Here is a 25,026-nt window from a genome sequence, read left to right on the forward strand (position 1 = left end):
GTTTACTGGCCAAGATGTCAGATTGTGCAGAGTACTCCTGTGCGGTGGAGCAGTTTCTACGGTATCTAAGAAACTGTCCCACAGGCAAGTTGTCCCGAAGGGCCCTCGGGTGGTAGGAGCTGTAATGCAAAAGAGAATTTTTGTCCGTTGGTTTATGGTGAACCGTGGTCACCAACCTGTCGCCCTCAGATAGGATGTCTAAATCCAAATAGACTGCTCTGGTTTTACTCACTTCCCAGGTGAATTTTAAGCACTCATCCAAACCATTGAGCCAGGCCAAAAAATCATTTAGTTCTGTTTCGGTCCCTTCCCAAATACAGAGTATATCATCTATATATCTCTTCCAGAGGACAATGTTCCTCTGGAAGAGATTAGTGTCGGTATCGATGTAGTAGGCTTCGAACTGGCCTACATAAATGCAGGCCAGACTAGGGGCGAATGTAGCCCCCATCGAAGTCCCCGACACTTGGAGATATATCTGATCTTTGCATAAAAAGAAATTTTGGGTCAACGCAATTTCTATGCATTGAAGGACAAACGTTTGGGGGCAATCATAGAACCATTCAGAGTCCCTCAGGGCACGCGCCGCTGCCACCAGCGTGGCTTCCTGAGGGATGCTGGTATACAGCGATTCTATGTCAATGGTGACTAGAAATTGGTTAGTTGGATTATACAAGACATCCTCCAGTATTCTCAACACGTCCGTGGTGTCCTGGACATATGAGGGTTGCGTGATGACGCATTCCCTGAGAAAAAAGTCTGCAAACTGGGATAGAGGTTCTAGTAACGACTGGATCCCGGAGACTATCGGTCGTCCGGGCGGGGGCTGTTGTTTTTTGTGAATTTTTGGTACGATATAGAATGCCGGCATCCTGGGTTTTGTATTAATCAGGAATTCGGCTTCCCTATACGTAATCCATTTCTTTTCTTTAGCCTCAGTTACCAGTTGGACAATGGTCGCCTGCAAGTCATTAGTTGGGTCCCGCGCTAAAGGTCTGTAGTTGCAGCGGTTCCCCAAAAGCCTAGCCACCTCTGTGTCGTAGTCAAGTGTATCCATCACTACGACCGCCCCGCCCTTATCGGCTGGCTTGATGGTGATTGTTTGGTTGTTTTGTAGGCTCGTCAATGCCTGCCACTCTCTAGAACTCATATTGCTGTGATCCACAGTCTGCATATTTTGTTCAATTTTGCCAATCTCTTGTAAGATCTTTTGTTCAAATACCACAGTCTCCGGACCTGTTGTATTGCCAGGAGGGCAAAACTGGGAAGGGCGCCGCAAATTAGTACAGAAGTTGGATACGTCCTCTTTTTCTTTACCGGCAAAGTACTTTTTAAGTTTTATCTTCCTCATTAACCCGTACAGTTCTGCCCGGAGTTGGAACCCATCATGACGTGGGGTAGGGACAAATCCCAACCCCTTGTTAAGTATAGCGGATTCCGCCTCTGTAAGGGGGTAATGGGAGAGATTGACTACAATGTTGTTAACCTTCGTGATTATAGGGGTGTTCTGCCTCTGCTGCGGGTGATCCTGGGGGAGAAGGCCTGCCAGGTTGAGTTCGGGTTCTGCCGAGCCCGGCCCCGTCCCCGACCTCTGTAGTTGTTGCCCCTCTGGTCTCCCGTGTTGAGTGTTTGTTGACCTAAAAAAACCCGGAACATGGCTCCTAGATCCTCATTGGTCCTATCTTGTGGATTGAACCTAACCCTGGCGTTAGAAGTTGTTGTTTGGGCACTTGTTTCATCCTCTTCGCTGCTTGTATTATCAAACGTCCAGTTGTTAGGTGTCCTCCTGCCTTGTTGGCGACCACCCCGTCCCCGAGGTTGGAACGTAGATTGGGGAGGTGGTGGTTGCTGATAATACTGATCTTCAATATAGGGAAAAGCCCATTCATGACTAAATCTCTCTAGGTTGCGCTTGAGGCCTTTAATCTTTTGGTTAACCATGTATGCCTGATAATCCCCAAGGTCATTTTGGATTCTGGCTAGTTGTTCCTTCGTGTCAGTGATGGTGGTGTCCGCTTTTAGGGTTTCCTCTATATCCAAGATTTCTTTTAGGAGTTCATCACTGAGTCGTTTAGCTGTATTGATTATCAAGACAAGCCAGTCCCGGGTGCACTTGTTAGCTATGTAGCTCCAGTCCACCCGGAATCTCTTGTCTTCTAGAAAGATCTTAGGCTCAATACGCACTAGGAGACTGGCTGGTGCTGCCCCTGCTCTAAGATATTCCGTCATGAGCGCTCCGTGGAGGGCAATTCTTATTTGTCGTTTTCTGGTATTTGACAATTTTTCCCATTCTTCCCTAGCTGACCGTGATACTGTGGGTGTTGGTAAATTAGCTTAGACGATAGCATCGCAAGCTACAAATGAGGGTCTAATATTCATAGCCATCAATACGGATGTATAAACTATTGGTTCACATTGTGAGCAGGTCCTTGTTGTTTATTATGTACTGAGTGGGGGATGGCCTGCTTTCTGCCCCTTAGCTCCTTTATATAGATTAGGTCTTGAGAACGGCAGCTTAGCCGTGAGAGCTTTTTAAGAATTCTTTTTGCACACGAGGTACAGCACAGCACATCATAACTCGGTTGCACACCTGTTGAGAGTCTCTGTGTAGACGATAGGACACCCTACCCTCCCTCCCCTCCCGTTCTTTCTCCACCAACACCCACAGTATCACGGTGAGAGATGGACAAGTGCTGTCTAGCCTTCACTGACGAGCATATTGCATCCATATTATCAGGCCCTTCCCTCCTGCCCAATGCACCCCTTGATGGGACGACTTCAGCTAGGGAAGAATGGGAAAAATTGTCAAATACCAGAAAACGACAAATAAGAATTGCCCTCCACGGAGCGCTCATGACGGAATATCTTAGAGCAGGGGCAGCACCAGCCAGTCTCCTAGTGCGTATTGAGCCTAAGATCTTTCTAGAAGACAAGAGATTCCGGGTGGACTGGAGCTACATAGCTAACAAGTGCACCCGGGACTGGCTTGTCTTGATAATCAATACAGCTAAACGACTCAGTGATGAACTCCTAAAAGAAATCTTGGATATAGAGGAAACCCTAAAAGCGGACACCACCATCACTGACACGAAGGAACAACTAGCCAGAATCCAAAATGACCTTGGGGATTATCAGGCATACATGGTTAACCAAAAGATTAAAGGCCTCAAGCGCAACCTAGAGAGATTTAGTCATGAATGGGCTTTTCCCTATATTGAAGATCAGTATTATCAGCAACCACCACCTCCCCAATCTACGTTCCAACCTCGGGGACGGGGTGGTCGCCAACAAGGCAGGAGGACACCTAACAACTGGACGTTTGATAATACAAGCAGCGAAGAGGATGAAACAAGTGCCCAAACAACAACTTCTAACGCCAGGGTTAGGTTCAATCCACAAGATAGGACCAATGAGGATCTAGGAGCCATGTTCCGGGTTTTTTTAGGTCAACAAACACTCAACACGGGAGACCAGAGGGGCAACAACTACAGAGGTCGGGGACGGGGCCGGGCTCGGCAGAACCCGAACTCAACCTGGCAGGCCTTCTCCCCCAGGATCACCCGCAGCAGAGGCAGAACACCCCTATAATCACGAAGGTTAACAACATTGTAGTCAATCTCTCCCATTACCCCCTTACAGAGGCGGAATCCGCTATACTTAACAAGGGGTTGGGATTTGTCCCTACCCCACGTCATGATGGGTTCCAACTCCGGGCAGAACTGTACGGGTTAATGAGGAAGATAAAACTTAAAAAGTACTTTGCCGGTAAAGAAAAAGAGGACGTATCCAACTTCTGTACTAATTTGCGGCGCCCTTCCCAGTTTTGCCCTCCTGGCAATACAACAGGTCCGGAGACTGTGGTATTTGAACAAAAGATCTTACAAGAGATTGGCAAAATTGAACAAAATATGCAGACTGTGGATCACAGCAATATGAGTTCTAGAGAGTGGCAGGCATTGACGAGCCTACAAAACAACCAAACAATCACCATCAAGCCAGCCGATAAGGGCGGGGCGGTCGTAGTGATGGATACACTTGACTACGACACAGAGGTGGCTAGGCTTTTGGGGAACCGCTGCAACTACAGACCTTTAGCGCGGGACCCAACTAATGACTTGCAGGCGACCATTGTCCAACTGGTAACTGAGGCTAAAGAAAAGAAATGGATTACGTATAGGGAAGCCGAATTCCTGATTAATACAAAACCCAGGATGCCGGCATTCTATATCGTACCAAAAATTCACAAAAAACAACAGCCCCCGCCCGGACGACCGATAGTCTCCGGGATCCAGTCGTTACTAGAACCTCTATCCCAGTTTGCAGACTTTTTTCTCAGGGAATGCGTCATCACGCAACCCTCATATGTCCAGGACACCACGGACGTGTTGAGAATACTGGAGGATGTCTTGTATAATCCAACTAACCAATTTCTAGTCACCATTGACATAGAATCGCTGTATACCAGCATCCCTCAGGAAGCCACGCTGGTGGCAGCGGCGCGTGCCCTGAGGGACTCTGAATGGTTCTATGATTGCCCCCAAACGTTTGTCCTTCAATGCATAGAAATTGCGTTGACCCAAAATTTCTTTTTATGCAAAGATCAGATATATCTCCAAGTGTCGGGGACTTCGATGGGGGCTACATTCGCCCCTAGTCTGGCCTGCATTTATGTAGGCCAGTTCGAAGCCTACTACATCGATACCGACACTAATCTCTTCCAGAGGAACATTGTCCTCTGGAAGAGATATATAGATGATATACTCTGTATTTGGGAAGGGACCGAAACAGAACTAAATGATTTTTTGGCCTGGCTCAATGGTTTGGATGAGTGCTTAAAATTCACCTGGGAAGTGAGTAAAACCAGAGCAGTCTATTTGGATTTAGACATCCTATCTGAGGGCGACAGGTTGGTGACCACGGTTCACCATAAACCAACGGACAAAAATTCTCTTTTGCATTACAGCTCCTACCACCCGAGGGCCCTTCGGGACAACTTGCCTGTGGGACAGTTTCTTAGATACCGTAGAAACTGCTCCACCGCACAGGAGTACTCTGCACAATCTGACATCTTGGCCAGTAAACTACAGGACCGGGCGTACCCCAGGAAGGTCATAAGACAGGCTAAAAAACGAGCACTTAACACTCCACGCGCAGCCTTGTTGGAGAAAACCAAAAAAGAGAAAGGAGATTGCATCCCAGTGGTCACTACCTTTGGACCACTGTCCACAAAAATCAGGCAAATTATCCGGAGGCACTGGCATCTGCTTAGTACCACCAACATGCAGATGCCTCCTCCTCGTTTCGCATTCAAAAGGTCTGCGAATATCCGAGACCGACTGGTCCACACCAGACCCAAAACAAGTCCACGTGAAACCAACATCCCCTCTGGGCATTACCCTTGTGGCAATTGCTCGGTTTGCGCACTTACATCACAAACCAAAAGTGTCACTCTTAAAAACAACAAGATCTGGTTTCTAAATAAATTTAGCAATTGTAACACCTCACATGTAATATACAGATTGACATGCCCCTGTGAGCTCCACTACATCGGCCTTACCACCAGAAAGGTAAAAACAAGAATACAGGAACACCTAAGCACACTCCGTGCAGGAAAATTGAGCACCAAACTGGTGCAACATTTTCAAGCGTTAAAACATACGGCGCAAGAAGTGCGCTGGGTAGTTCTTGAGAGAGTTACAGGGGATCAATACAGTATTGAATCCAGACTAAGCAATAGGGAAGCACGATGGATTTACCAAGAGGGAGTGGATCAAACGGGACTTAATGACCTTATAGAATGGGGCAAGGTGACTGCATAATTTATCATCTGAACCTATGGCCATTGAGGTTACACCATCAGTTTAATGAGTAAATATGTAGCATTAGGGAACGCTACTTTGGTATTTTCAACCTAGGACCACTGACCGCAGTTGCCAACTACTTAACATTGAAGTTCTGTATACATCATCCTTATCGGTGAGACAAGCAGACTCGGATATATACTTATAGGAACAACCCAGGAAATACATCACTTGGGAAATTCAGCAAAATAAGTATGCCAATGAGTGCAGATTATGATAATAAGACACTCCCCATTGTAACATGGCCATCATCCGCTGCACTACACCAAGTTTTGTTTACATTAAACAGAGCACTGTTTATTGGTAGAACGAACAGTAGATCAACTAAAAGAGACTTAACTCGTGAAGCGGTCAGGCAGGCTTAGAGTAGATCAATAATTATGTCTATTCTCATGGCGAGTCTAGCAGGTTATGCCCACTACAAAATGGCGCCCCGCTTTCACTACCGAGCTCTCTTACCAGCGGACTTCAGTTATATCTACATCAAACTGAGCACTGTCCCTTGGTGTTATGAGAAGTAGATTAACTATAAGAGTTTTAACTCGCAAAGCGTTCAGGCAGGCTTAGAGCAAATCAATTATGAAGTTTACTTCTATGGCGAGCCTAGCTTACATTGCCCATTACGAAATGGCGCCGCGCTTTCACTACCGAGTTCCTTCTCCAGCGTAGGACAGTCACATGGTATGCGCTATTACGCTTTTAAACGGCGCCGTGGAACGATCGTGTTGTTCCTGGGCTGAGTAAACGCCAGTTACGAACAGATGCACGGTGAGTGTTGTTAGAAAGCGGAAATCTTGGGGATTTGGACTCGAAACAGGCCTACGAGGGGTGATCTGAATCTGAAATGTAAAAAGAGGTAGTTGTGGAGATGGAGGGGCAATGGCATCTCTATAGGGGATGTATAATGTGTAGGCAATGATTACCGGAGACATGGAAGCATCATTTTAAACGGGAGGGGGACACATCCATATTACAAAATATACAAGTACAAAAACGAGAGTAAGCATGTATCTTTTATCATGTATTATACATTACAGACTCTCGTTTGGAGCGAAGCAAACGGTGCCTTGAACGCGCACAGAGAGCCGCAAGGTCCTAAGGGTAAAGGTATGCCCAACGCGGGCAAAACCCTGGTAAATATATGCCATATGGGGGGTTCTATAAGACCAATAGGACATTCGCCCTATTTCTAACAGGTTACCAACCCAGTTGTGCTGTTGTGTGTGTGTATATTCTCTTTTTGTCTCCCACAGAATGGTTTTTAAACGAGAACATTGAGGTGCAGGGTGAATGGAACAGACCCCACGCCCTGAAGAAGTTACCGTGAGTGTTGTCCAATGGTAACGAAACATGTCGGCATTTTAACACATGAGCTATCACGCAGCTGAGAATAAAGTATACAAGCCAGTGTGATTCAGCTCTTTTAGATATTATTACATATCACTAAGGGGTTGAGACGTGCACATATTCTAGCACAGTTTCTTTTTCTTTCTTAAACATACACCCTAGCACCTATTTAGTTTATCACTAGTATCAGACACTATTTCTTGCTTTTGGAGTGTTGGTAGCTGATGATGAGAAATTGAGGTAGCAGGCGAGTACCATCCTGCTTAACCCTCTTTGGTGGCGCTACCGTGAGGCACCAACACTCCTCTCACTCCTTTTTTCTTCCATTTTTCACTTCACCATATTTGGGTGGGGGAGACATAGGACTAGTATACACAGATAGCCATTCTGACACACCACGTAGACAATTTGTTTTTCGTCCTCTTTTTGTGAACTACACCGTAAATTAGCTTAGACGATAGCATCGCAAGCTACAAATGAGGGTCTAATATTCATAGCCATCAATACGGATGTATAAACTATTGGTTCACATTGTGAGCAGGTCCTTGTTGTTTATTATGTACTGAGTGGGGGATGACCTGCTTTCTGCCCCTTAGCTCCTTTATATAGATTAGGCGGTGGAGAAGCAAACAGGGACTTGTGGTTGGGTTCACTATAATGTGTTTATTAAAGTTCTCACAGGTATGGCTTAAGGTGAGGGACACTGTCTCTATGGGCCTCCACGGCCGGTTCCAGGTAACCTTTAAGTCCTTTCTCTTCCTTCAGAGAATGCCTTGCTGGGCCCTCCTTCATCTTCAAGCTCCTTTGCCGGTATGCCAGGTACTCCGGTATCAATCCAACGAAAAACAAACCGAAAAGGAATGTCAGGACGCGTTTTTGGTCCGCTTCGTATAAACCGGGGAAGGGTGTGAGGGGACGTATCGCCTTGCCAGCACCAGTGTTCTCGGTGTCTAGGCTAAGTGACAGCCGGTTACGGGGGTTTAAACAAAACAAACTCAGTTTCCCCGCTGGCCTCCGCCTTCTCCACCCGGCGTCTCCTTAGAGACTCCCGCCCCTTTCCCCACAGGGTCCCCAGGCGGCCCCGTACCTTGTATAGCCATGTCCCTCCTGGAACGTGGCTGGCGTCTGCGGGATGCCAGGTAGGGACCGGCTTCCTCTTGAGATCGGGTCTTCCTTCTAGGACCCGTATGACGTCGTCCTCGACTTGAGCTCCCACGGCGTCTTGGGTCCTTGGTGGTACGATGTAGGTCCGTACTGCCTCTCTTCTCGCTGGATCTCCTTCTTCCAGTCTTGGAGCTAGCGATGCACACCCCCAGCAGAGCTCGTCTTCCGCTTTCATGCTGTGGAGACCACATGTTTCCGTCACGTGATCGCCCGGCTGTTCCCACAGGGAGAGTCTCTTAAAGGGATATCCCAGTTCTTGTTCGACAGGGGGTGTCTGCAAATAAAGGAGAGGACACGGAGAAAGGTAAGGGGGAAAGCGTTCTGGTGTGAGTTCCTCCATTTCTACCGATTGCGGCATCACTTCCTCACATCTTGTTAAGAGTTTCAGTGAGCATGTGTATACTTTTACTGCTTTAGATGAAGAAAAGCTCGATGAGAATCTTACCTGGAGGAGGTGTATTTTGGAAGGGCTGGAACAAAAGATACTTTCTATCGGCTGGGGATTATAGAGGCTTATTATTGGAATCAGGGCAGAAACTTATAGAGAGGGCTTCAAATAGCACCTGATTTTCCCTCTAAGGGGAAAAGACAGTAGGACAAAGACAAAAGAAAAGGATTGATGTTGAGCAGATCACAAAGTGGATATGGGGTCTGATTTTGGTCCTTTCCATGGAATGTTGGAGGGTAGCATAAAGATTTTCTGCAAGAACTGGGAAAAATTGCGAAAAACTCAGTCTTTAGAAGGGTACAAAGTACAAACAGAGTTCTTATGAAATCCAACACAAGAAAAGGAGTCAGTAGAGTTAATTTTGAGAGGAGTAATAGGGAGTTGGTACCTTTAGAGGTTAGACAAACGTAGTGAAAGAGTGCCATTAGTGCAGTAGACAAAGAAGGAAAGTTTTATGTGAGTACAACTGTTTAAGCTCATTAAGTATATTAGGGGCGCCACCCCTAAGTATATTAGGGGTTGCAGCCCCTAATATACTTAATGAGCTTAAACAGTTTTTTATTGTAAAGGGGAGTCAAGGCCCGAAGGCCTTGAGGAAGCGGTGCCGGAAGCTGTTAGAGGTCCGTGCTTGGTCCAGGGGCCGCTCCAGGGAACGCTCGCGGGGCCACCATCATCGCTCTTCGGGCTCCAAGTCTTCACCCTCGGATTCGGGTATGAGACGAAACAAAATGAAGTCGAAGAAGCGTTGCCGACGTCCCACCGTCGATCCCCGGATGCGGACAAGAGGGACAGGGGTTTTGCCCCTGCGGCTCCTTCGGAGCCTGGGAGTCCCGCGGCCTACCCACCTCACCCGGGTCCGTCGGCGTCTCCCGCTCAGGTGCAAGAATTTCTTGCCACCTTGGACCGCCTGTTTAGGCCTTGGACTCCCGCCGGCGCGCCCTCGGGCCCCGCGGTCCCGTGTTGGGCCGTCGGCTCTGGCCCGGACACCGCAGGATCCTGCGCCGCTGGCTCTGGCTATGGCGCCAGAAGGTCCCTAGCTGCCGGTTTCCGGCCCCAGCGCCGCCCTCGGCTCTGCCTCCGGCACCGCAGCGCGTACCATTTGTCCCGCCCCTGCCCAGATTCTCGTACACTTTTGGCCCTACCTGGGATCCGCACTGGGACACGGCGCCGTTCCCGGTGCCGTTTGTTCCTTTCCCGGTACCTGCCGCCGCAGCCTGTCCCGCATGCGGCGGAGGTGGAGGATGACTGGGAGGGGTCCAAGGACCCTCTTGCTCGTCACTGTGACTCCGAGCCGGACTGGGCGGATGAGTTAGAGGAGGCCGGCGGCCTCGATCTGTCCTCTGATCCGGGGTTTGCCCCTCCTCCGCCTACCATGGAGGAGGGCGCCTCGTACACAATGGTGCCGCTGAGGTCCTCCACCTTGATCTCCCTACGGTGGCCCTGAAGACTAATCTCCTCACTGTGGTGCTCCAGACGGCGTCCACTTCGTCGGAGCCCCTGCTGCCATTTAACGACGCCCTCACTGACGTCTTGGTGGGCACTTGGTTACGGCCTGCCACGGGGGCCCCGGTGGATAAGAATGTTGCCAGGCGTCATCGCCCGGCGCCGGGTGACCCTGCCTTTCTGACTACTCACCCAACGTCCGAGAGCCTGGTCATACAAGCTTCGATGTCCCAGAGTGCCTTTCCCACGGCTCTGCCGGATAAGGACTCTAAGAAGTTGGAGCAGTTTGGCAAGCGGTTGTTTTCTTCAGCCAGCTTAGGGCTGCGGTCGGTGAGCACCGCATGCCTCTTGGGCAGCTATTCCCACGTGGTGTGTGATGCCATTGCACAGGTGTTGCCTCAGTGTCCTGAGGAGGCCCAGGCCGTGCTGTCTCATGCTGCGGCCGAGGGTAAAGATGTGGCTAAGTTCGCCATTTGGTATGTTTTGTACACCGCGGACTCACTAGGTAGAGCTATTTCTACGACTGTGGTGCTTCGTCGCCACGCCTGGTTGAGATCTACCGGGTTCTTGCCAGATACACAGAGCTCTCTCATGGACATGCCCTTTTGATGGCACCCATCTTTTTGGCGATAAGGCTGACAGTGTGTTGGAGCGTTTTAAGGACTCGCGGGCTACGGCCAAGTCCTTAGGTCTTTCCACGAAAAGCCTGACCACTCCTGGTTTTCGTTCCTTTCGTGGCCAAGGCAGGGGTGCCGAGGCACATTCCTTCAGCAAGCCTGTACAGAACCTGCCTCTGCGCAGACGCGGCTTCCGCAGGGGTGGGTCTGGGAATCAGCGCGGGGGTCAGTCTACCTCCGCCTCCGCTGCTTCTACCTCCAAACCTTCCTAATCCGATCTTTGTGGAACACCCCACGCCGGTGGGTGGCAGGATCCACCATCACCTCCCCCACTGGCTTGCTCTCACATCAGACAAGTGGGTGTTGCAGATCATCCGCAAGGGTTACTCCCTTCCCTTTCAGTCCGCCCCTCCAGCCATGCCACCTCAGTACCACGGCATGTCGGGGGAACACTTGGCAACTCTCCAGCAGGAAGTTACAGCCCTCTTGGCCAAGGGGGCCATTGAGTGCGTTCCTAGGCCGGAAGTAGGGAGTGGTTGTTATTCCCACTACTTTCTGGTCCCCAAGAGGGACAAAGGGGGACTGCCTCCCGTCTTGGATCTCCGGAACGTCAACCGCTTCCTCCGGAAGGAGAGGTTCAAAATGCTGACTCTGGCTCAGGTCTTGGCTGCCCTCCACCCTGGAGACTGAATGGTAGCGTTGGAGTTGCAGGACGCCTATTTTCACGTCCCAGTCCTGCCGGCCCACCGACGTTACCTGCGGTTCACGGTAGGCCAGGAGCATTTTCAGTTTGCCGTGCTTCCCTTACCAGCGTCCCTTGGGTGTTCACGAAGGTGATGGCGGTGGTCGCAGCTCACCTGTGCAGGTAAGGAGTGTCAGTCTTCCCTTACCTTGACGACTGGTTACTGAAGGCGGGCTCGCCCCAGGCAGTCCTCGGTCACCTTCAGACTACAGCCGACCTCCTGCATTTGCTGGGGTTCTCCATCAACGTGCCGAAGTCGTACCAGAGTCCCTCTCAGAAGCTCCCTGAAACGGAGCGGTTCTGGATTCGACACGGTTTCGCGTTTATCATCCCAAGCAGCGAGTCCGGGATATTCAGGCTATGGGTCCGATCTTTCAGCCTCTATCCCGGGTTTCAGTCAGGATGAGCCTCCGGCTCCTGGGCCTGATGGCCTCCTGCCTCCTGCTGGTGTCACATGCCAGATGGCATATGCGGGCTCTGCAGTGGGACCTGAAGTTTCAGTGGGCACAGCATCAGGGCAACCTGTCCGATCATGTCCAGATCTCGGAGGGCACTGCACGACAATTGCTGTGGTGGCTCACGAATAGCGATTGGATCAATGGCAGATCCCTCTCCCTTCCCCAACCGGAGCACACAGTAGTGACGGATGCGCCCCTCCTGGGATGGGGTGGCCACTTGGGAGAGGTGGAGATCAGAGGACTCTGGTCTCCGGCGGAGACCCGGCTCCATATACACCTTTTGGAGCTTCGGGCGATCCGACTTGCACTGAAGGCATTCCTTCCCTCTGTCCGGGGAAGTGTGGTGCAGGTGTTCACAGACAACCCCACCGCCATGTGGTATTGCAACAAACAGGGCGGAGTGAGGTCCTGGACCCTATGTCAGGAGGGTCTGCGCCTCTGGACATGGCTGGAACATCAAGGCATTACCTTGGTGGTTCAACACCTGGCAGGTTCTCTGAATACCAGGGCGGACAAATTTAGCTGCCGGTGCTTGATGGATCACGAATGGCGTCTGCACTCGGACGTGGTGCAAAGTCTCTTTCTGCAGTGGGGAGAGCCTTGGTTAGATCTATTCGCCACCAAAGAGAACGCGCAATGTCATCAGTTCTGCGCGTTGGAATTTCCAAGGCGGCGCTCGCTAGGTGACACTTTTCGTCGCGAGTGGTGTTGCGGTCTATTGTACGCCTTTCCGCCTATACCACTTATGCCCAGAGTGCTGAAGAAGATTCGGCGCGACCGGGCCCAAGTCATCCTTGTGGCTCCGGATTGGGCATGACGATACTGGTATCCTGAGCTATACTCAGCCTGGTGATTGATCCCCCGATCCGTCTGCCTCTTCGGGAGGATCTGCTGTCGCAGCAGCAGGGGACAGTCCTCCACCTGAACCTGTCCAGCCTTCAACTCCATGCGTGGAGATTGAGCGGCGACAGTTGACAGATTTTGATCTTCCTCCCGAAGTCTGTGATGTCATTCTGGCGGCCAGGCGGCCCTCCACTAAAACGGTATACGCCTGCAGGTGGAACAAGTTTGTGGCATGGTGCACAGCTAAGGCTTTGATTCCCCTTTCTGCCCCTCTTTCCGACGTCCTTCTTTTCCTTCTTTCTTTGGCCCAGCAGGGCTCTGCTCTGGGCGCTATCAAAGGTTATCTTTCGGCCATCTCCGCCTTTTTACGGCTTCCAGATCAGCCTTCTCTTTTTAAGTCCCCGGTTGTTAACCGTTACCTAAAAGGCATTACGCACACGTTTCCTCCCGTGCCGTTCATAATGCCTCAATGGGACTTAAACCTTGTCTTGACATATCTGATGTGCGCTCCCTTCGAGCCCCTTCATACCTGTTCTTTGCGTCTTCTCACTCTCAAGACGGCTTTCCTGGTAGCTATCACCTCTGCCAGAAGAGTGAGTGAGCTCCAGGCTCTTTCTTCCCAACCTCCTTTCCTTTCTGTTCATCCGGACAAGGTGGTTTTAAGGTCCCGTCCTTCTTTCTTGCCAAAGGTTGTCACACCCTTCCACATTGGGCAGACCATCACTTTGCCCTCCTTCTTTCCGCCTCCGCATCCTTCAAAAGAGGAGGAGCGGCTCCACCATCTGGACCCAAAATGTGTGCTCTCGTTCTACCTCCAGCGTACTCGACAGTTCCGGGTGGATGACCAGCTCTTTGTTGGCTACGTGGGCGCCAAAAGAGGTCGGGCTGTGCACAAGCGGACCATCTCTCGGCGGGTCGTTCTCTGCATAAAGGCCCATTCTACCAGGTCAACGGCAGCCACTACTGCCTTGGGATGCGGCGTCCCCTTGCAGGACATTTGTCGGGCAGCTACGTGGGCCTTGCTGCACATATTTACCAAGCATTACTGCCTTGATAGTCAGGTCCGGAGAGACTGCTTCTTTGGCCGTTCTGTTCTCCGTGACTTTCTGGTGTGATCTATTTGCAGACCCACCACCGGGGTTGGTATTGCTGGGGTATCTATTCTAAGGTAAGGAATCTATTACTAACGTGTCTCTTTCAGATACACAAGTTACTACTTGTGTAACGATATGTCTGGAAGAGACATTAGTTAGTGATAGATTCCTTACCACTCCACCGATCCTCCCTGTTCTGCGAACTGATTTCTAGGGTTAAGGTCATCCCATTTCAGGGCACTAGTTTCATGGCACCAGTGGTCAGTTTCTTGCATGGCTCTGCGTTCCTGGCGCGGAAAGGCGTGTACAGAACTGACGTCAGCACGCATGGGTGGCGCCTAAGTAGTCTCCGTTACGTCATCTCGGCGCATACGACGCCAGCGATGGATGCGGAGCCGCACGACGCCACCTACTGACGCACAGGGGTACTGCTAGCGAAAAAACTTACCTGATCCAGTCTGACGCCTGGGGATATTCTAAGATGAGGAATCTATCACTAACTAATGTCTCTTACAGATATATTGTTACACAAGTAGTAACTTGTGCATCTGGACTTCATTTTGATAATGCCTTACAGTTACAGGGAGTTGTTCAATCATTTGTGGATGATAAGGACTTTTTGAAGGATCCCAGTTTCATAATCAGTTTAGTGCAATATGAAAGCCTGTAGGTTGGGAGGTCTTGGACTCATTGGATGGTGAGGATGGGAGCCTGCAATTGTTAAACCTATTTGTTAAACTAGTGAAATAATCCAGGCCGTATAACTGCTAGTATTTGAGATTAAATTTCAGCGCTTTCCTTTTACATCAGGAGTGTAGCCACCAATAGTGCAACAGGTGCAGTTGCACCAGAGCCCTGTAGTGTGAGTGGCCCTCTTCACCCCAGTTAGTTGCTGTTTTCACTGCCAATCTGGGGCAGGGAGGCCACATTTTCCTGCTTGCATTAGTGTCCAATGTGGCCTTACTATGACAGTGTGCTTCTGTATTTTGTAAATTAGGGAACCTCTATGTTACTTTCTGCACAAGGCATGTTCTGGATGAATGTTTTCTGTCTCTTCTCTTTGTGCACTGTCAAAAATCAGTCAGTCACTATTGTTACAGCACAAGCATATCAAAAGGCTGTAATAATGGCTTTGTCCTCTCCTAGCAATTGAATTACCTCTATTATTATTATTTTCTCGCGGACAAAGCCAGTGAAGTACATAGTTTCTGTTGTAGTCTGAGCTTTTAGTATATTTCAATAGTTCCGCCTCAGATGAACTTGTTAAACCTTTGGGTGTCAGAGAATTTAGGAAAATGGCATAAGTGCAGTGGGTGCCCTCTAGTTGTTTTTTACAAAAACTTTCTTGGGGAAGAGGAAAGCACCCAAACTCACCTCAGGGACTTTGGGCTATCTCACTATGGTCACTTGGGACCATCCAGTGTAGGCATTTACGCCCTACCTATTTGAATGTTCACCAGCTGCCACTTTCACAGGCTGAAGGCAGAAGATTTAAGGTAAGGTCTATGGTATTGCGACAAGGTGGTATTATCATTGGAAGTCTATGAGGTGTTAAAATAGTGAGCCTGGAGAATTTGGAGCCTGGAATGGGTGCGCAATATTTGGAACTACACCAAGTTTGGTTTTAGACATGGTTGAGAGCAACCTGGTGTAGTGTGCTCATCTAGATCACCAGGAGACATGAGGAAGTTGGAAAGAGGGTTCTTCAAATAAGTTGCTTGGATTCGTAAGTGAGTTTGCTGGTTTGAGGAGTTTCCGAGAAAAACAGTATTTAAATGGTTCTTTTACAGGTGGATGTGTCTCTACTAAGCTACATAGACGGTTTAAGGGGAAGCAAGTTAGAGCAATTGACGAATTTGTCGAATGACTTATGCTATTTTTGCATAGGACACACGTTTCTCTGACAGTGTAGTATTTACCTGGCCTTAAAGAATTCAGAAATTTTAGGGACCACTGAAAGTGGTTATGTTTGGGATCAAGTTAATTTATCAGATACTAAGTTATTTCAGTTCCGGTTTTGGAATTTCCAGTGGTGGATGCATTCCAACAGAACTGGGAAAAATAAAGGGTTATGCTTGTCGCTATTTAAAATGCTTCTCAAGGTTCTTTTGAAGGCAAGGAGGCAGAGATAGCTAATTTTGGAATGCCATTCTGTATGTGAAGGGAGATCAGTGGGCAGGGATACCTTAGTTTGTAGAGTAAGAAATTAAATTAAATTAAAACTACCTCCAAATGTGATATATAATGCCTTTTGGGGGTAGTCCTTAAGTTGTTTGATTTAAGGTCTAAAAATAGCTATTTGGAGGTAGAGAAATAAGTTGGAAGACAGCAGTGTTGCTTTTATCTGACTGTAAGTTGTAGATTCCTTAACTTAGAACTTCCCCCAGGCGTCAGTCTGGAGCTGGTGATTTTTTCTTCAGCAGTATCCCTGTGTGTCGTTGGGTGGCGTTGGTCTGCTCTGCGTCGTTCGTTGGCATTGTGGGCACCGGGATGACGTCGCGAGACTTACGTAGACGCGGCCCATGCGCGCTGACGTCAGATCTAGAGATTTTTGTATAACTTTTTTTTTACTTTTTGTTGACGTCATTTCAAGTCGTAGACTTCTGTTGCTTTGAGGATGTCTCAGCGAAGGACCGGCTTCAAGCTGCTGGAGGCCCGGCGCTTGGCTCCGTGTAGCTCCTGTTCTCGTTTGAGGGGAAGGTCTTAAGAACGGTTGCGGTGCCCACACTCCTTGCACGAGAACTCATCGGGGAGATCTTTGGGTAAGCCAGGGAAACACAAGAAAAAGTCAGAGAAGCACAGGCGTTCCTTGACTTCTCCCCGTTAGTCAGCTGACGCAACGCGGGATCCTGAGCGTGGTCACTCGAAGGCTCTGTCTCCGGAGCCTACTTCTGAGATGGCTTTGCGCCTCCCTCCCTTTCCGGGAGCTGGAGCATCTGCTGCCCAGATCCAGCAGTTCTAAAAGGCCTTGTACCTTGTAGGCAGCCCGGCTCCGCTGGCACGCCTTCGGGCCAGCAGAGTCGGTCGGGGGCTCTGGGACTTCGGCGTCTCTAGCTCCGGAGGGTCCCTGTGGATCCAGGCCTGGTTGATCTTACTGGACCTTCCCCGATATCGATCCCTACGACGACGCTCCCGACGTCAACCGTGCCCCCGGTCACGGCCGACTCCATCCTTATTCCCAAAGTGGACGCAGAGCCAGACCGACGTCGATTCCGATGCTGTAAGGGACTTTCGTTCCTGTGTTCATTCCTGCCATTCCCTTTGGGCCAGAAGGTGAAGAAGAAGACTGGGAGGGGCCACTAAACCCTTCAACTGACCAGCTTGAGGAACCGGACTGGCGAATGGACCTGGGTGATGCCAGTGGTCTGGACACTTCCCCTGACACAGGCTTGCTTTCTCCCCCTACTGTGGCTAAGGAGGAGGGAGCTTCCTATTTTGTGGTGGTGAGGAGGACAGCCGAGGTCCTCAGGCTCGAACTCCCTACGGTGGCAGTCAGGACTAACCTCCTGACAGAGGTGCTTCAGCCTGCGGCTTCCTCTTCTGAACCCCTTTTGCCATTCATTGAAGCCCTCACGGACGTCCTTCTGGGCACTTGGTCCAAACCCAGCACAGGGGCACCTGCTAAAAGGACAATTGCCCGCCGCCACTGTCCCGCTCCAGGAGACCCAGCGTTCCTAACTCAACACCACTCCCCCGAGAGCCTGCTATTCCAAACCTCTTCATCAAAAGGCGCATTCTCTTTTGATCCCCCAGATAGGGAATCTAAGAAGCTGGACCATCTTGGGAAGAAGATGTTCTCTTCCTCCAGCTTGGCATTGCAGTCGGTGAATACCACATGCCTCTTGGGCCGATACTCCCATACGATCTGGGATACGGCCGCGCAGGTGCTACCTCAGTGCCTGGAGGATGCCCGGGCCATTCTCTCCCAAGCAGTTGCAGACGGGAGAGATGCAGCCAAATTCACCATGCAGTGTGGACTGGATACCACCGACTCACTGGGCAGAACGATTGCCACGTCAGTAGCTGTTAGATGCTGCGTTTGGTTGAGGACTTCTGGCTTCTCAGGGGGTGTTTAATCTTCCTTGATGGACATGCCCTTTGATGGCACTCGCCTTTTTGGTGACAAGGCAGACTGAGCGCTTGAGTGATTTCAAGGATTCTCGAACTACGGCCAGGTCCTTGGGCCCCGCGGCTACCTCACGTCCACTTCAATCTGCCTTTTGACCCTTTTGTGGCTACGAAAGGGACTTCCAGCCACATCCTGCCCAGCCACAGTCATGCAAACTGTCCAGCCTCTGCATGGCCGCGGATGTGGGACCCAGCATCCTCGTGGGTCAGGGAGCCAGCGTGCGGGCCAGTCCACCCTTTCCACCCCTGCCACCACCTCCAAACCTTCCTAGTCCGGCGTGTCAGGCCCAGCAACGGCCAGTTGGAGGCAGGATCTGCCATCACCTCCTCCACTGGCAACCCATCATGTCGGACAGGTGGGTTCTGCAAATAGTCCAAAAGGACTACTTTCTTCCCTTTGAGACTACCCCTCTATTCCACCTTCTTACGATCGCATGACGGAGGAACATTTGGCACTTCTCTGCCAGGAAGTATCGGCTCTCTTGGCCAAGGGAGCTAAAGAGAGGGTCCCTGTGCCAGAAGTAGGTCTTGGTTGTTATTCCTGCTACTTTCTGGTACCCAAGAAGGAAAAAGACCTGCGTCCTATCTTAGACCTTCGGGCCCTCCAATTGTTCCTCTGGAAGGAGAAGTTCAAAATGCTCACCCTAGCCCAAGTTGTGTCTGCATTCAATCCAGGAGACTGGCTGGTGGCATTGGACTTGCAGGACATGTATTTTCATATCCTCATCCTGCCATCCCACAGACGTTCCCTTCGGCTCATGGTGGGCCACGAGCACTTTCAGTTCACCGTGCTCCCCTTTGGCCTTACCAGTGCCCCTCGGGTGTTCACAAAGGTGATGGGCGGTGGTCGCCGCTCATCTGCGCAGATCAGGGGTTCCAGTCTTCCCCTATCTCGACGACTGGCTGTTGAAGGCGGGCTCGCCCAAGGCTGTAGTCTCCCACCTCCAGACTACAGCGGACCTCCTGCATTTGCTGGGGTTCACTATCAACATGCCGAAGTCACACCTGACTCCCTCTCAGACGCTCCCTTTCATCGGGGTGGTTCTGGACACAGTACAGTTTCGGGCCTATCATCCTGAGGAGTGAGTCCGGGATATTCAGGCTATGATATAATCAATCAATCAATCAATCAATCAGGGGTTTATAAAGCGTGCTACTCACCCGTGAGGGTCTCAAGGCGCTGTATGTACCGTTGTTTCAGCCTCTATCCTGGATTTCAGTGAGAATGACTCTGAGGCTCCTGGGCCTCATGGCCTCCTGCATCCTGCTGGTGGATCATGCCAGATGGCATATGCAGGCTCTGCAGTGGGACCTGAAATTCCAGTGAGTACGGCATCAGGGGAATCTTTTCGACTACGTCCATATCTCAGATTGAACTGCGCTCCAACTGCAGTGTTGGTTAATGGACCAAGATTGGGTCAGCGGCATATCCCTCTCCCTTCCCCAACCAGATCAAACGGTGGTGAGAGATGCGTCACTTCTGGTATGAGGTGGCCACCTGGGATAGTCAGAGGCCAGGGGCGTCTGGCCTCCATATCAACCCTTTGGAGCTGGCACTGAAAGCATTTCTTCCGTCTCTCAGGGAGAAAGTGGTGCAGGTGTTTACCGACAGCATCACAGCCATGTGGTACAGCAACGAACAGGGCGGGGCGGGGTCCTGGACTCTTTCTCAAAAGGGTCTTCACCTCTGGATATGGCTGGAACATCAGGACAAACTCAGCCATGGGTGCCTAGTCGATCATGAATGGCGTTTCCATCCAGAGGTGGCACAAGGTCTCTCAACGGTGGGGAGAGCCTTGGTTTAATCTGTTCGCCTCTGAAGAGAACCCCTAATGTCAGCAGTTTTGCGCATTGGAGTTTCCAAGGCGGCGCTTGCTCGGCGACGCTTTTCATCGCGAGTGGAACTTTGCCTTCTCTACACCTTTCCGCCTGTACCACTTCTGCCCAGAGTGCTCAAGAAGATCAAGCGCGACCAGGCTCAAGTCATTGTTGTAGCTCTGGTCTGTCGCAGCAGCTGGGGACTGTTCTTTACCCGAACCTGTCCAGTCTCCTCCTCCTTGCATGGAGATTGAGTGGTGGCAGTTGACATCTTCCGACTTTCCGGTCTGAAGTCTGTGATTTTATCTTGACAACCAGGCGTCCCTCCACTAAAACAGTATGCACCTGTAGATGGAACAAATTTGTGGCACGGTGGACAGCAAAGGCTCATCTATGCCCACTATTCTAGAGGAAGGTCTGCCACTTTGGCTCTCCTATGAGGGTGTGCATACTGGACACTTGTTGGGAAGTTACAGGTGGTCACCTGTGCACACTTTCTTTTAGCATTTCTGCATGTACTCTGATTCGCTGCAAGGAGCTTGGTTTGAACATACATTGTTTCAGAACGTTAAATGGTAAGGATTGTTGACAGTCCTCCATTTGGATGCTCCCTATTGTGATTTTTTGACATAAAGAATCTGTGGCTGGTTATCTGTGATAGGAATAACTATTAACCATCAGAAGTGTTTCTTTTTATGTTGGTTATTATATCTCTATGTAGGAGACTTATTTTCCCTCCTACTTACATCATCTGAGCATTTTGTGGTCCTAATGTAAAACCTTTTACTCCTCAAGATTCTATTCTGTCTGATTCTCTTATATTACTACTTGAGTGCATGGAAATTGTGCACGCTGATTACCTGGGCGAGTGGCATCTTTATGGAGTTGTTGAGTCATATCTGACAATGTTACCTACACTGCTTAGAGGAGGGAGTTTGCTCCTGTGCTGACTGCAGCCCATCTTATAGTATTGAAAGTTTTCTGGATTCAGTCAAACAACTAATCTCTATGAATAATCTAAGGGAAGGTAAATGTCTTTCATAACATTTTTATCTAAGGTAAGCACATTTTCACTGTTTATTTTTGCCGTGAAAGCAGCAGTCAATCACTATACTGAGCCTCGATGTAAACATGGAATAACCCAATAACCCTCATCTTTTTATCTTCAGCTGGATGATGGAAGTGTATTGGAAGGCAAGCATGGTGAATTCTGGTTGGAATTTAACGGTGGCTCATTATTCAGTGTTGCCAAATATGATGGCTTTGTAGACAAGCACTACATTTGTCTTCATGCCACCAGCCTCAGTTTGTACCACCAAGGTAAACATTTATCGCATTTTTTTGAGTTCTTGTTTTCAGTCTAAATATTTTTAAATATGCCAGCGTTTACTTTAAGCCCTCTCTGTTTCCATTGTGTAGGAACTGTGATGTTTTGGATGGTACCAGCTCTGCCAAACTAGAATATAATGAATCTACATCTACTGTCTGGTTATTTAATTCATTATCAGATCCTCTGCTGCGTACTCTAATATCTCAAGGCTGCTTGCAATGGCTCCGTCAGATTATCCACTGGTAGAAAGCATGAAATGACCTCAGCCCCACCTGTAGAAATATACACTGGCTGTCGGCTCACTGCCTCTTTTTTTATTATTAATATTGTTAAATGCATCCATGGCACAAGCTGCATTACTGCAGTCCCACAATAAAAAGTAGGGTGCACCTACCACTCAAATTATCTTGTTTCACAAATATTTCCATATGGCGCTTTTGTTCACTCTCTTGCCTAGTGGTGATCACTAAGAAACATGAATGCCACTAATGTGTACAACAAGTAGCCACAGGTCACCTGAGCCTGGGTGGCAAGGTGAGTGTTGCCTTGTAGGCTAAACCTGTAACTCCATTATTTATTTGAATATCTAATCATTTAACTAATGTATTCACTTGAATTGAATGTCCCAGGAACCAACTCTTGACAAATTTGTTATATATGCACACAGGTAGCACATAACAACCATCGTGCTTGCTTAAGAGTTAAATAAACACCATTTGAAAAGTAGGAAGAATATGTGCAATTGGTGTGATAGCTAGACATCAGCACCAACAAGGGTAGTTCATTTTCTCTCGCTCAAATAGCCCTCTCATTTGGAGGACTATGGGGCCATATGTATCAAAAAAGAGTTTTGCGATTCTCAAATTGCGATTTTTAGCTAATCGCAATTAGAGAATCGCAAAATGCAATGTATGTAGGATTTGCAAAAAATTTTACGAATCCTACATATTCTTTATTTGCGAATCGCAAATTGATATTCGCAAATAAGGAATACCTTCCCATTCATTCCTATGGGCTAGGAGGTCCATAGGAATGAATGGGAAGACATTCTCAATTTGCGATTACCGATTAGAGAATCGCAAATAGAGAATGCAATTTCAAGGTTGCAAGGGTGCCAAAAGGACACCCAGTTGCACCCCTGAAATATGCTTGTTTGCACATTTTGCGCACATACATGCCCTAAGGGAATGTATGTGCGACATATGGCACTTTTAAAAAAAAAATCAAAAAAGTGCTTTTTTAAAGAAAATCGCAAATTACCACCAACTTGAAGTTGGTGGTAATTTGCAATTCCTTAAGGCCAAATAGCAAATTTCTGGTGCTTCCAGAATTGCATTTAAGGAATCGCAATTTGCAATTCCTTAATTGCATTCGCAAAATAGAGAATCGCAAATTTTGCGATTCTCTATTTTGCGATGGGCTTTTGGGATGATACATCCCAAAAGGCTTTTTCCGATTCGCAAACAAGCAGATTCTGAGAATCTGCCCGTTTGCAAACGAGAAAAAGGCTTGATACATATGGCCCTATATCACCATGGTGTTTATCGGCCAACTGGGCAGTGGAGCTCAGCCTTCCCATGCAGGCTCCTAAGGTTTAACCTTATATTTCATCCAAAGAGTGCAAAACACTGGACATTGTGACAAAATGAGCTTGTGTGAGGGACCCACTTTATGGGGCACAGTGTTTGGTTATACGAGTTCCAAATTCCTGAAGAATGCCTCTACTCACTGACATGGCATGAAGGAGTTTGGTCTTTCCCCCTAAAGATGTGGGATCCAGTTATAGCTCTTTCTCTTACAGATTGATAAGCCTAGTGATGACCTGACCTGCATCACTCAATTACTTCTTTATTAAGAAGTCCCTTAGATTCTGATTCTGTTTGGCTCCCTTCAGTCTGCAGTGGTCACCACTGCATTGTCAGTTTGAGAAATTAAGTGTTGAGGGAGGGGAGGAATTCTCTGCACTTTGAAGACTCCTTTCTGTGGTACTCACATCCTTTGCTGCTTGATGTTCACAAACTTCTGAAGAGCAGGCCTTCTGTCAAGATTTTGATCTAGAATTCCTAAATGTTTACTTGTTACCTGTGTAGTATTCATTTATTTCACTACCACTTTAGCAAAAAGATGGCTAAATAAAATATTAGCTGCCAGAAATAAAATAAAAAAATAGCTGCAGGGATGGGGTTTATGGTGTGTATGTCTTCTGGTGGTTCAGGATCAACCTAGAGCTGACCTGTCCTGCCCCTGGGTTTTAAGAGGGGCCCATCCTGTGTTTGTAAGAAGACTCCTCACCCCACCACCACACCTCAAACAGTAGGATCTACGCCTGCATGCAGGGGTTGTCCTTCGATGCAGTTCCCTCCATCACTGTCCTTATGCAATGACTTGAAGAGCCCAACATTAAGAATATGCACACACACCCAAGAAGATGCTCAGCAAATCAGTTGTGAGCAGTGCCTACCATTTTTGCCTCTGAAATTGATACCCCTGGTTTTGGTAGTCTAGAAGTAAAGCACTACAACTACTGCATGACTTGTGTTGTGGCCCTATTTTCAGTCATCCAAATCCAGATAGCATTATTTGTGTGTTGCCTTTAACCCTCTAATCATTAGTTCCCCCAAACATGTTTGTTTCCAATTGCTTACATATCTGCTTAAATCACATTTATAGGAATTCTGCATTTATTTTCTGTCATTTACAGTTAATTGTGAATGAACCATTGTAGTCAATGGAATCTTTTTGTAATCTAAATAACTTTTCTTGTAAAATGTTTTCCATGTCTGTGCAGGTATGGTGGATGGGGTTGTTCTACTGAATAATGTTCAGCTGCCCACAATGGCACGTCCACATTGGTTAGAACCAACAATTTATTCCTCTGAAGAAGATGGCGTCAGTAACCGGATTCCATCCAATGGTGTTGCAGTGGAAACCTTAAGCATGCTCTCTGCTGCAGTGAAAATTCAGTCAGATAAAGCTGAAAACAATACAAAGGTGTGAATTTCTGTGTGTTCATTTTCTTAAATTGCATTCACTGCTAGAAGTCAGTGGCAAACTGCAGCCTGTATGGAAATAGTAAAATACACCACATCAAGTAAATCTATTTCATACTATGAAGTTATGTATAACTATTGAAACCAATGGCAACAATAACCGGCTTGTCTGGAATTGCAGTATTTGTGTGTTTCATGTGCAGCCTGTGGTTTTATTGTACTCTAAGAAATATATCTGTAGTGTTTTAAGCATCGCAATGCACATGTTCTTAATATGCTGGCTGTGGATTGACTACTTTTTTTAAAATCTCAAATTCATGGTTAAGGCTCAAAGGTATTCAGTTTCTGTGGGGTTAGCTCAGCCCTTTGCCCAGTTACACATTGTGTAGAGGTAATTGGAATTTAAAATGGACTTCCACTCCACTGTAAGCCCAGGGAGCACAGATTATGTTACAGTGAAACAAGTGGTGATCTGATTTGTGGGGCTGAGATACTTGGAAATGTGTTCCCATCTTTCCAAATTGAGTATCAGTGGTTTAAAATGGTGCACGAACACCCCATAATTGCAGTACCCCAATGCAATATTTCTGCATGAACATTCACTAGCCCCTTTCTTACAGGAACAGACCAAAAATTGCAGCAATGCTCACGACAGAAAATGTGTATACATTTAATAATTATTAAACATGTATTTGATAATGTATTTTTTGTAAGCTCATTACCGTCACTACAACATTTTCATG

At 48.3% G+C, this 25,026-nt stretch overlaps 1 protein-coding gene across 1 annotated transcript in view; it reads left to right on the forward strand.

Moving 5' to 3' along the window:
* The window catches only part of ATG2B (autophagy related 2B), a 1,039,004-nt gene that overhangs the window by 430,883 nt on the left and 583,095 nt on the right, over window positions 1-25,026 (forward strand). The window contains exons 21-22 of the mRNA XM_085626438.1: window positions 21,133-21,283; window positions 24,082-24,284. Of these exons, the coding sequence (XP_085482564.1) occupies window positions 21,133-21,283; window positions 24,082-24,284 (354 nt within the window). The remainder of the gene's footprint in view (window positions 1-21,132; window positions 21,284-24,081; window positions 24,285-25,026) is intronic.

This window comes from Triturus cristatus, chromosome 9 (genome assembly GCF_964204655.1).
Source record: "Triturus cristatus chromosome 9, aTriCri1.1, whole genome shotgun sequence".
Classification (NCBI taxonomy): Eukaryota; Metazoa; Chordata; class Amphibia; order Caudata; family Salamandridae; genus Triturus; species Triturus cristatus.